This window comes from Trichoplusia ni, chromosome 1, assembly GCF_003590095.1.
Source record: "Trichoplusia ni isolate ovarian cell line Hi5 chromosome 1, tn1, whole genome shotgun sequence".
Classification (NCBI taxonomy): domain Eukaryota; kingdom Metazoa; phylum Arthropoda; class Insecta; order Lepidoptera; family Noctuidae; genus Trichoplusia; species Trichoplusia ni.
Genome location: NC_039478.1, coordinates 21,449,451 through 21,463,252, shown reverse-complemented (window position 1 = coordinate 21,463,252; position 13,802 = coordinate 21,449,451). Strand labels below are relative to the sequence as shown.

The following is a 13,802-nucleotide window of genomic DNA, read 5'->3' as shown; positions in this document are numbered from 1 at the left end:
CGCAAAAATTTAGTTTAACGTTATAACTCACAGACAGAATTCATCAACAGCCATATTCAAATATAAAATGTCCATATTCAAACAGGACACGACATCAAAGCACGATTTTTAATATTCAAAGACAACAAGACACAATCTGCATCTCCTTATTCTTTAATACGACTATCATACTGTCAACATTCATATTTAACATCTGTGTGTAACTAATATGCGTGATAACATCTCACCAGCAACCTTCGCCAGCAGATGCGCTAAGGTAGTCTTCCCGACGCCTGGCGGTCCGCACAGCAGCGCCACCTTGTGGTGAGGGCGGCCGTCCTCATCCAGTTCCACTTCGGCCTCCTTCTTACCCCTCCACTTGTTGGTGAGCTGGAACTGTCCCGCGCGCTTGCTGAAGGTCGTACGCTGCTGCGGTTCAAGAGTCTTCACTTCCTTCTTGAATACTATCTGGGGATTGTTGAAAATGTGTTTTTAGTCTTTCAATAATTTTGGTTTAGATTTTTTTGTCTTATACAATACATTCCAAAATTCAACTCAAATTTATGACAAGTATAGATAATTGCAGTGGAGCTGGACAGGCCACTTGGCAAAACGCAGACTTGATTTTACTTTATCTGAAAATTGGTATCGCCATTGGCAGAGTGAGAAAATGTTATAAACTTTTAGGACAAACTTTCGCTATAAATAGTAATAATAATAACATTTTTATGAAAAGTTTTATCACTACAGATTTACCTTAAAATTTCATCATGTTTGACTAAGTAGTTTTTGATTTGAAGTTAGTTTTATTATTTTGTTAAAACAATATTATGTTTTAATCATAATTCTTACCTTATCCCACAAATGTAGCCAATGCAGCAGTGCTCTATTAACTGGCTCGTCAGACAGCAGGTCCACATATGACTTAGGCTTATACTTCTCAACCCACAAGACATTACCATTGATATCGGTGTTAATACCAGGTAGGGGTTGGGTGAGATCATCTACTAGACCCAACTGTCTCTCTTGTTTGGTTTCCAACTGGAATTATAAAGGTTTTAGTGTTAACTATAGCTATACTGGCTAATATGTGTTCTAAACTAGGTATTAATATTTATGAGTAATAATAATAATGTGCAATTTAACAAGTTGTTTCTTTTTAAAACTTACATTTTAATTGGCTTTTTAGACAGAAATTTATTGCCTTTCATTCCTAGATAATTACTCAATAATCAAACAATTTACTATTGTTTGTAACATATGTACTTACAATTTTCCTAGCCTCATCCCAAGTACTGGCATATGTTGACTGCAAGGAGATCTGATCAGTAGTCATATCTAGAGAACTGTCCCAAGACTCCTCGGATTCCAGCTTCACATACACTCTGTCACCATCAGCATTTGTTAGAGGCAGAAATGCCCATCTGGAATTTTATATGAATAGCTTGAATGTTGCATCTTGCTTTTAGAGTATGGGTTCTGCAGGTTTCTGACTTATGTGGTGCTAGTGGACAATTTTGACCAGCTCAGTGGTGAATGGTGATAACAGAATGAAATTAATATACATGGCCATCAAGTTGCCACTCTCAAGTTGCCTTACAACCTAAAAGATTTTTTTTTTAGAAATTGCAATTAATACATTTGCAATTTATTGGTTACATTGCGGATTCAACTGAGTTTTGAGCTATTCTTTAGCACTTTTACTTGCATATCTGTATAGTCTTAATTGAACAGATGTTAAACTTACCTTGGTATATCTAATGACAAATTTTCTTTAGCATTGTAACTAGACCTGAAACCAAGACTTCTTCCAGTTGGCTCCAATAACATCTGTTTCAACCGCCTTCCCTCAAGGATTTTCTCTATAAGGTCTAAATCATTTTCTTCGTCCGTTTTTTGTTTTTTACTTGGCAACTGTTCATTGAAATCTATGTCATCGATGTCACCAAAGAGTTCCTCTGCTGTTCTTTTACTTGAAGGAGGTTGTATATCCTCTATAGTTTCTAAAGGTTGCAAGTTTGGAGTGAGAGATATGTCGGGAGTAAGGTTAGTTTCTGTAGGTTGGCTAGTGATTTTGCTGGGTATAGGTTTCTTGGCTATTGGACTTGAGAAATCAAGGCTCCGTTTTGCTGGTAAGGGCTTTTTCTTGATTATATTTGGTTCTGAAATAAAGGATTCCAAAAATTAATAAAGAACCTAAAGGTGTTGTTGCTTCACACGCAAATTTCTATAATTTATCATGTTAATGTTGTTCAAGCAACAGTTGATTCAGAACTTGGTTTGTCAACTCCTTCCACTAATAAAATATATTTCTTGGGCACTGTCCCAAAATAGTCTATATTGAAAGCAAATTAATTGCATATTTTTAGATTGTTTATACATGACAAGTTGGTTATACTTGAATCTAGTTAGTTGCAATAGGTAACCTAAACCATTTGTGTTTGTACTTTTGGTTGTTCTTAATAAATTATTTGTTATTTTACCATTATGTTCTTCGTCTTCATTGAGCATTTCCAGTTCATCAGCGTACATAAGCTCATATTCTTCCTCGGGGTCCGGATAATCACTCATTTTGCCGGCAAAATAAAAGGATATGAAAAAAATAAAGAATATCTACTACAATTATAACTGCTTGACTTGAAATTAAGTTAGACTGAAAACGCCTGCTTATTATTAATTACTTTTCAACCTATAATACAATAAAGTTCATAAAAATAAACAAAATACACAATTTGAAAACGCAAACCAATTTTGTGTCAAATTGACAACGGATTGTCAAATGCCACTTGTCAGTATCAAGAAAACTCGTTTCAAGTTGGCTTGGCCTTCCTGTCTTTTAGGTTCCAAAACCTAATATGAGGTTTTAAAGAAACGGTAAGACGTAAAACTGTAAATAGAGTAGAAATTAGCTTTGTAAAAATAACTTAGATGAAATGTAGATTTTCCATCATTCTAGCAACATTCGAGGGATACAATATGGTTAGCCAATCAATAAGACAACTTCTTTTCTATGAGTCTAACAGCAGGTTTTGTTTTTGGTTTTTGGTTTATTTTAGGAACCTAAATATTTTTGAAAGGTTACTTCTAAAATTTATATTTCTTTTGACAGCAAATACCCTAAATTACACTGTACGCTTCAATTTGGCATCCAATACCTACCCTCCTCAAATAGTCTTTAAATTCCTCACATATTTACATTTCGTATCTGCGGTAAAATTTAAACTTATCTACCCGCAGACCATAATTCATCTTCTGAATTGCTTTGAACTGTTCCTCATTAAAAGCAGCACTTTAATTGCTCTCCCACCGTCCTTTCTCACACTCTACAGAAGTGATTGCTCGCTTTTGTAAGGATACTCACCAAAAGCAGTGCGAGCTCTGAAATAAGTGTTTATCCATTACATTACAAATCTATTTATATTCTATAAGTTTCGGAATACCTTTCGAAGGAGAGACACAATTTAACACATTTGGTGACGATGCAAAGGTCGTAGAACTCGAACCATTTTATTTTTCCGTCACATAAGAATCTCATAATATTTGCAGGCATTTTTTATTTCTTGCCAACTTTGAACCCCATAACTTTTAAACTGCTCAACCGATTTTTATGAAACATGACTAAGGACACTTGAGCAAACTTAAAATAGCTTAAACCACTCGGGAGCTATGATGCCACAGACAGACTAACAGACTGTCACTTCAAATTTGTAACACCTCTCCTTTTGCTTGGGGTCAAAAAGACCCTAGCTCCGGGCACTGGAAAGCTTTATAAACTTACAAGATAAAAAAAATATTCACAAGAAATAAAAGAACCATTTTATATATACGAAAGTTTTTTTAATAATTGGGTATATTTACAATAGATTAATTAACAAACGTGAGTTACATGAATAATGTTAGAAGAGGTATATGACCAGGTATACCATCAGAGTAATGTTACGCACATCCACACTTCAAATACCAAAGTTACGCTATTAATATCTTAGGAGAGATCATCGAAATTCGATATTAAATTGTTACTGGCCTTATCTGACTTAAATGTACCTAGTAATTGGAATGTACTTCAACCCTTTATATGTAATAGAGATCAAAAAAGTAATGTCTACTGCAATGCTTAAACAACTTAAAACAACAACAAATTATTTCCCATTTAAAAACTCGACTCTTAAAAAGCATTTCAATCCAATTATATATTATACTAGTGTTTACTTCTTTTACTTTGTATATCATACAGACGGTCGTATCGTGCTTCTTAGATTCAAGGAATATCCAAACAAAATAAATTATTGCCTTTAGTAACTTCCTTATTAATAATAATAAATAACACAACAATTGTGACGAAATAAAACAACGGAACATCACTAAACACAAATCTAAGATTCAATTAACATCACAGACAACTACCTTTATCTAATCGTTAATGACTTGGAACGTATTATGAGATTTCTTTTTTTTATATTATTAAATACTTACAGTTGAACACCCTCAGATATTCACTCGACTAAACAATTTATCTTAACTACGGCACTCGGTGCGGCCGGTGGCGGCGTGGCCTTGCGGCCTCTACCTAGTTGCGTTGATTAGGCTGTCCTATTATGAACCTGACTTCCCTCGAGGGCTCAAAATTATCCGGATTTGTATTTGAATAGTTAACTAAGCTCAAAAACATCGTAACTTGAGTTTCGTTCGCGATCAATATTGAAGTATACTGGCAACACTTCCATTTCTGGCATCTCTTACATGACTGGCATCCAGGAAAACGTTTTCGCGTCGTCTCTCGGACCGAGTGCCACTCAGGCTAAAGCCTGCCGTCCATTTGTCTAAACTATTCTAACGGTTAAGACTTAGTTGTATTATTTTACTCAATTTTACTGTACAAAACGCTTATTCCTTCGCAAAATTTGACCTATTTGTTATTAATACATTTCATCGGCTCAATAAAACAATCGAGTCGTCCCGCTTACAGCCGGCCAATATTTAATACGTACACTTCATAGAAGGCTTAAACCGGATTACATTATGACGGAGTTCCCGCTTTATTGCACCCTCCCGCCTGCCAGACATTTCTCTAATATCATCTAACTATATGGCAATACGTTCATTTCACTACGTTACGAAACTCTTAACTTACTAGCTAACCGCTGTTCTATTGGACTAGATCGCCGCTTGGTCCAGCGGCTCGAGAAATTAACGTTACCAGACAATTACCTACGTAAACATTACGAACATACAATAAAGTGCAGCGTAAACTAGGTCGCGAGTCGCGCGGCGGCCCGCGGCTCACAGTCCCGACGCTGGCTCGGGCGAGAGGGGGCGGGCGCGCTCGGTGCGGCCTCCTGCCAGCTGCGCCGTCCTCCACCACAGCGCCTTCCAAACTACATTAACTTCATATAGTCATGCTGTCCTCAACAATATATTAGTCAGTTTTAGTCAGTCACAGTCGATCAGATGTTGCCAAACCCTAAAATGTCTTGAAATAAAATGTTTGCCTCTAGATATCACATTCTCCCGTCGAGATTAATTCAACGTCTCGAGACTGAATTATGTAAGTAAATACATAATTCATAAACAAAACCTGACACTCATCAATCTATTGCAATGACATTTTAAGTCTTGGTCAATCGTGGCTTTATTATTTTACTATTTTCATTAGTTTGCGTATTTTGAGCAACCACACCTTAGATGCTGTTAATGAAAAATATAATGACTAATGAGATATTTAGGTTTCACACCTAAGATAATGACTAAGTTACTTAAAATAATAGTGAAATAATGACTAGGAAGTTACAATGCATTCACGTGAAAACATATTTACGTTGCTCCTCAAGTTAACACTATGGCCGGAAATAACTACAGCAACGTGTAACATACATAATGTTATCAGATTGAATTTAAAATGTGGACTGTTGAACAACAGTGCGCACTTCAAACCATATTCTGCAGTTTAAATGTATAGAGATACGTGCCGCTACTCATAACGCTAAACCGAGGACGATTGACCAAGAGCTTCGACTGTCAGGAGCCGACATCAAACACGAGTGGGGCGGTCCGCGAGCGCCAGGCGGAGGACGGCCACCTCCGTGTGTCAGGCGGCGGAGAGCGCGAGCGGGGGCGCGGGCGCGGGGTGCGGGGGCGCGGGGGGCGCGCCCGCCGGGCTCTCCACGCTGCCGCACGCCTTCAGCTCCGTGAACACTTCAGTGAAGAAGCCCGGCTCCGAGTTGATCCTGAGCATGTTGAACGAGAGGCGGTCCACGATGAGGAGGCACCGGTCCCAGAACTTATCTTTAGAGTCTTCGACTAGGAAGGGTTTGAGCGGGTAGGAGATCTCGTTGCCCATGTAGGAGTAGGAGAGGTAGAGGCAGGTGAGGACCACGGCCTGCAGCTCCTGCGGGCGCGCTATCCGCTCGCCGTCCACCAGCTCGCGCACCAGCATGTACACGAACACCACGTTCGCTGGGTTTATGAACGCCACGTCCTGGAAACACACGACAAAAATACATTACGATATTGTTTACAAGAAGACTGTCATTTTTGAGACAAGTATTTCATAATTTTAAGCATAAATAATTTATTAAAATGCATAATTTCGTGAGAAAGCCATCTCCCGACCTTCATTCTTAATTATAGTAAGAAAATGGTCGATTTTATAGCACAATTTTGTACATGGACCTAGGGAATTCCAAACCAGACATTATTTGTGGATAACAATAAACATAAGGATGATCATTTAAAACCAATCCTCCGACCCACTGTTGCTCAGCCCATTTTCTGGTTCCCATTAGCAGCTGAAAAGGCAAAAAATTAAATGAAGTAAGTCGAGAGAGAAATTATATTTACACTTGGGGCAGTAGGTCCGTATAAAGCCTGGGTAATTTACCATGACTCATAGGTAGCTATCGATCTCATCAATGCCGATTCCTTACAAGTTTCAGGGTTACTAACATTTAATACCATGTATGATACACTATACCTTACCACCTTATTCCGTTGTCATAGGGATGATATTTACTTGACAATGTCATCGATGTATCCTATGTTCGGTTTTGCATGTAAGTACACTGCTTAACGGTTAATAATGTATGTAATATAATCCTTCTCGAAAGTTACGGTCAAGGTGATGTATTTTGCACGTGACTTTGCACTAGAGGCTTTATCTGTGAGTAATTTTTTGTCTTATACTCTCCACTTATTTTTATAATAACTATCGTGAGACTGATTCATTATTCAATGATGTAACGGTTTACTCACGCGTATTTATCGGGGGTTCTCGACTAGTTTCGGACCCAACCGGAGTCCTTAATCATGAGCTGACGCGGCGGGATTTATTGATGAAAATCTTATGGACTTTTAGGTATAGATGACTTTCAGTCGGATCACATGAGCTCAGGCAACAAGGGTAATAACAGCAAAATTAAGTTCAAGTAGTTAAAGAATAAAGCCTTTTCAGCTAACGTCAAAATGTTCAAAGCAGATGAAATTGGAATGTATGTTTTTTCCGTAAATCTATGTTTTGAACTGTCTTACCTTAATAATACCTTTGTAAAGATCTCGAATTTTATGTCCATGTCAAATATAGGAACGAAACTACTTATTATTCGTTCCCTATTCATACGCCTCTTTCCAGTGACCATGACACTGACTTCTAAAATAGACAAGCATGTCGACGGAACCATTTCTGGGAAACTGCAATTAAGAACTTTGATCAAACTCATAAAACTGGCAGTCAAAACAGCCAGTATATTATAAGTGGAAGTATTTAATTTGCCAACTTTTACTTTAAAAGAGGACGCGACCTATTACCTCTATCAACCTGGACCTAATTTAACCAACACCTACACCTCACCGGCAAAATGTATGTATGTCTAATTAGGATATATATATATTACCTTACCTTTATTTATAGGCACACCTACCTCTTGATATCTCTGCATTACCCTATGGTTGACTGGCAGAGAATGCCTCAGGCATTAAGTCCGCCATTGTACATTTAATGTATAGAAGTGTAAATAAATAAATAAATAAAAAGGCTAGAGTAATGAGTAATCCATAAAAAAAAGGTTTGCTTAACCAGAACATACAAGTTGATTCATTCCAATGTTTTACCAAAATGGACTACGAATGAGTCAGGCGCTACGGTGCTACGGTATCCGTAGCGTTATTGATTTACCGAAAATAAACGGTATTTCCTCATGAATTTGTAAAGACTCGTAGCAAATTAGTGGTGGCGTAATATTATGTTTATAAATAGAGATTAAATTAGGATAATGTCGATGAACAGGTCAATGTTATCGTTACAGTATGTCAGAACGAAGTAAAAGTAAACAAACGTAGAATATTTTCCTCTCGGCTCTAAATGTATCTTATTTACAACTTCTTTTTAATCTCCCACACTAAAGAATTCAATCCTTATGTCACGGGGAGTTTCACTTATTTCTAGGTTAACGTACAGTATTATAATCTAGTTGTTGCCGGCGGCTCCGCCCGCTACAAATCGAATATGATCCCACGGAAACATAAAATAATTATCCCATGTATTCACTAGGTTATAAACTATGTGTGTACCAAATTTCGTACAAATCCCTTAACGGTTTTTGCTTGAAAGTCTAACAAAATCCTTCCATATATATAAACTTTCACGTTCATGATGTTAGTGGGTTTATAATATTAGTAAGTTTAAATAAATGAGTCTATTAAAAATATATCTATTGAAAAAACAACCATTCACATTAAAATAACCTTTCTCCACCAACTTTTTGATTTCCACCAACCACTTATTTTCACATTTTCACATGACTCATGAAACATTCCGACCTCAATGGTACGTAACTGACCGAACATTATTCGTAATAATGCTGTAATGTTAATCACCTCAAACTGCCTTCACAAAAGAAAGAACCAATTGTTAAGTTTACCTTGAAGTAGTAGAAAACCAATATAGAAACAATATTCCAACATTATTACAACAACTTTCGTGAGTCAGATTCATAATTACATCAAAACGGTTTACTCACACGTATCATTGGGAACGGTCGACTAGTTTGACTCATGATTACAAACTTAATCCGAAACTAGTCGAACGATTTTAGTAAACATACGATAATAAACCGCTCTTAAGTAATTATAACAATCCAGCAACTCTCAGCAACAGCAAGAGAAATGACCAGGCTTTTGAAAATATAATTTCTAATTCATTAGTGATTAATGACGTTTGCCCGCCATGATGGTTGTCCATACATTTTTAATGTAAACTTCCGAGGCTTAGGTTGTAGAAGTTTAATTGGCAAGTGCTTTAAAAATATACTTATATAAAGTAGTGAAAGGTTGCCTATATTTCTTTGGACTTTTGCCGAGTGACATTGGACAGAATGAGTTAGTTTAATAGTCCATAGTGATGTGAAGTTGGTTGTAAAGCAGCTACGACAAAATGTTTACTGTAATAGAATGTTATTATAATTATTTGAAAATGATGAAGTCACGCGTATTTAACCGGATTTTCAGACAGTTTTGATCCTAAGCGCGCGACGGGAGTCATGAGATGAAGCGGCCGCGGCGTCGTGAAACCAACTAGTTTTGCGATCTCGTATAATACACGTGAGTAAACCTTTTTTAAATCTTTCATTATAAACTTGTCCTACAATAGTTTAAAAAAAAACTAAAGAAAATACAACTGCACTAACATTGCTAACATATTTTCCTACCAGCAGCCTATTTAAATGTAAAGGATCTTCTGCTCATCTAGTTTTAAAAGTATATTTTTTTGCCAGCAATTAAAAATAGTTCATTAACCCGTCCAAAGTCTGGGTGCAATGATAGACGTAATCTAATTAAATGACCTGAATTTGTAGAAACTTGATCAAAATCTAACTGTGTCGAAGCCTTGAGACCTAGATTGGCGGAATTTAGGTTAAGTTGGCACTCCACTGTATATGAAAGCTCCTGTATACTGACTGACTAATTGACTGTGTTTTATATTAACATGATGACGTCATAGTATGCCGTGTCAAAGGTCACGGTCCTTTTTTAAGTTTCATGTGCCTATTTCACATGTTTGGCTTGGCTTTTGGGTGTGAATCATGAAACTAAATAGGTAATTGTTTCTATATATATATTGTTTTGACAACACACACTCGACCTCCGTGGTCGAGTGTCGTACGCACCGGTTTCAAGGTGTCGCTAGCTCCGAGGTCCCGGGTTCGATCCCCGGTCGGGTCAATGTAAAAAATCACATTTCTACATTGTCTCGGGTCTAGGTGTTTGTGGTACCTTCGTTGTATCTGAATTCCATAACACAAACGCTTTAGTAACTTACTTCTATTTATTTAACAATAATTTACAACCGACTTCCAATAAAAGACTGAATTTTTACAGTACCTAATTACAGCAATCACATTTTAAATGAAAAAAGAATCAATAAAATCAGTGCATCAAGTCAGAAGTTCTCAATTAAAAACAAACAACAAAAAAAAAACAGACGATTTGAGAACAACCTAGTTTTTGACGTCGCTTGAAAATGAAATGCAAAAAACTGTGAACTGTAATAAAAAAATGTAACTTACGGTAAATAAAAATCATATTATTTAACAAAAACTGATATTGAAAACTATAGCCATATTATAATCTAAGCACAAAATGAACTATTCTTTAAAACTTTTACGTAAGTCACGAAAAGCTCTGTAACGTTCTCGTAGCATCCGTAGCAGTTGTCTACGAGTCTACGATCGTAACCCGGATTTCCCGAGCTACGAAGCTCACTGGCTCTTACCAAAGATTTATGAAACATAAAATGGTTTTCTTCTAACCTTGTGCTGTAATGTAGAGTATAATATCACCCGTTAGCCGTAAAAAGGTATTTATTACCCTATTATTAGTAAATATGTGGTTGTTATGGCGTATGGTGGAGCCTTTTCGTAAATAATAAACTATTATAGGCAGTAATGATTGCACGTATCGTGTAGGAACTTTATCTATACTAATATATAAGGCTGAAGAATTTGTTTGTTTGATTGTTTGTTTGAACGCGATAATCTCAGGAACTAAGGGTTCAAATTGAAAAAATCTTTTTGCGTCCAATAGACCGTTAATCGAGGAAGGTTTCAGGCTGTATAACATCACGCTGCAACTAAAAGGAGCGAAGATACAGTGGAAAATGTGGCAAAAACGGGAAAAATATTAATCTTCGGGGGCTTTCGTTCAAAAATTCCTAACTTATATCTTCTAACCACGCGGACGAAGTCGCGGGCAACAACTAGTATACGATATACATTTTCGTCGTCTTATTGAGTGAGTTAAAAGTAAAAATTTTGAACTAAATTCTAAGGCTATTTGTGTTAGTCTTGATAAGTACATGTGTATATTGTGCGTGTGTATTTATAGTTGTAAATTGCATTGTAATCGGGTTTAAAGCTACCAAATATTTCAGCCTGCTAGCTTATCGGGAAATCCCTCAAATTTGAGTTACAAAAATCCAACCGAAACGACAAAGAAACAAGAAAGTGAGTGTATAAAAACGTAGGAAAATCTAAATATTGGCTTTCTATATGATATCTACTTAAATCCTTACTGGCTGCGGTAGGCCCATAATGAGATGGCGGGACGTGTTCGATTCCTCCTCGCAAAATTGGCTCCTATTAGCCATAGACTAGGATCAATTGGAGGAGTGGGGCCTTTGCTCTTCAGTGAAAAGCTAGAAATGGCCAGTATAAATTCTAATGCTGGATCGGTACAGGTGTTTTAGTTTTCTGTACCTCTTTATTAGAAAAGAGGTTGTAATACGCTATTTAACTATTATGTGGAATTTTACATTTTACAGTCTAATGATCTCAGTCCGACTGCTGTAAAGAAAACTTTTCGATCTTTACACTACGTTTTTATTAATGTTTTGTCGTTTCTATCTTATTCGAGAGCTTGTTGTATTTGTGATAGCGGGACACGCATTAGTAACGAGTAAGGTCTGAAAATAGAGTCATGAAAAATCGAAATACAACAATTTTAGGTATTTATTAGCATTTTTTGAAAGTTGATTAAAAAGACAACACGCAACAAACTCCACAGCATAGCACCTGCCACTCTTTACATGTATACAAGTTAACGAAATACTTAAGTTTGCAAGAAACAGCGCCAAGAAAAACAGTCAAACGCGAGTTTTACTTGCAAGACTGAGGGTTCCGTTCAAATATTTATATTTAAATTATGCGCCATTTTAGCAGCAATGTGAATATGTAGTCTGTGAAAATTTGAACTGTCTAGCAACAAGATTAGATACCTACCTACAGACGGAAAGACAACAGAGCCTTAGCTATAGAGTTCCTTATTCACCCTTTGGCGAAAGAAATCTCAAAACAAGGAACAAACATCAAACTATTAAATGATGTAACGGTTTACTCACGCGTATTTATCGGGGTAGCCCGACTACTTTCGGACCCAACCGGAGTCCTTAATCATGAGCAGACGCGGCGGGATCGCGAGTCGAACGTGTCGCGTGAGTAAACCGTTACATCATTGAATAATGAATCATTCTCACGACAGTTACTATCAAAACACATCAAACTCTAGATCTAAACTCAATTCTAGTCTACATGAAAACATGTACTCAATCACCGCACACAACCGTACCCACGGAACCAGCAATACGGCGTCACGTCAAGAGCACTTCACATTGATTTTATTGTAACCGGTATTATCCAGTTACAGCGAAGGTTTAAAGGTGTTCTGAAGGCTTTTAGGGGTAACTTGGCTATGAAACTTTAGTTTTATGATTGTTAATTAGTTGTTAACTGATGTGTGAGTAGCTATTCTACGTTCGCTGTGAAGTTTATTTTTGCTTAGCAGATATGTAAATTAAGCAAGCTTATGAGTAAATGTATTTGATCAATAATTTTTTTTATTTCGGAACAAACTAATAATTAAATTAATTAGAAGCGTGTTTTACGTTCTCTTAAATGCAACTAAATTGATTTGTTATCTAGATAAATTAAAAGTTTTTTTTTCAACAAATTAATATTTAAATAAAAGTCCAAACATAACCTAGCTATCAATTTAGTTATGTATCCAAAACTTTCAAATGAAACGGAAAATTGGTGAATACTATCAAAGTTACTTCCAGCAACTGATTTCCCAGTTGTCAATAAATGTTTTATGAGCCGCACGCGATCGTAATCGGCTGCCATTGTCATTCCATACTTAATAAATATTGATCAGCACACAAATAGACGAAGCATTATTATTGTTTTTAAATTATTATTTAGGTTTAAAACTGTGTGTCAAAGCCAGTAATATAGAAAGTTACTTTTTTAATATTTTTTTTAATTGTCTTACCCCAAAGGGAGGTCTTTCTGGTTAAACAATTAAATCTTGAACAGAAATCCTTTTTTTATTCTAATAAATTCACGACCTGCTTCGGTTTTCATAAATTCAAATAGTTCTTAAAAAATGCAGTGGCATTGTTAATCCTACGGTTGTAAAGCCGTGAGTACGTTCCACCTCCTTGCGGGAAACAACAAACATGGCGGCCTCAAAGGTACTAAACGTTGAGTTTTATTGACGCTCGTGTTTTCCATTCCGAACAGAGGGTTGAAAATATACAATCGTATTATAAAATTAATGTTTGTGTGAAATAAAGCGTAAGAAGCAATACGTATTTATAAATATTTCAAATTATTATTGCACCAAAGGTTTATTAATTTGACTTAAAAAAGAAAAGGTTAATATTTGTCTTTTTTTTAATAAACCTGTAATATAATATCTTAAATAAAAATATCCAAATTCAATAAAAGAATTACGTCACACAACCGAATGCACTCTCCAAATTCAAAATCTAAGGCGAA

The 13,802-nt window shown here is 36.2% G+C and overlaps 1 protein-coding gene across 1 annotated transcript in view; it reads right to left on the bottom strand.

Annotated features, from left to right (window-relative positions):
• LOC113499165 (chromosome transmission fidelity protein 18 homolog) overlaps window positions 1-2,998 on the bottom strand; it is a 31,304-nt gene extending 28,306 nt beyond the window's left edge. Inside the window, exons 1-5 of the mRNA XM_026879521.1 lie at window positions 2,463-2,998; window positions 1,727-2,141; window positions 1,250-1,403; window positions 832-1,020; window positions 228-447 (exon numbers count right to left, since the gene is read on the bottom strand). Coding sequence (XP_026735322.1) covers window positions 228-447; window positions 832-1,020; window positions 1,250-1,403; window positions 1,727-2,141; window positions 2,463-2,550 — 1,066 coding nt within the window. The 5' untranslated portion in view covers window positions 2,551-2,998. The remainder of the gene's footprint in view (window positions 1-227; window positions 448-831; window positions 1,021-1,249; window positions 1,404-1,726; window positions 2,142-2,462) is intronic.
• Between the last annotated feature and the right edge of the window lie 10,804 nt (window positions 2,999-13,802).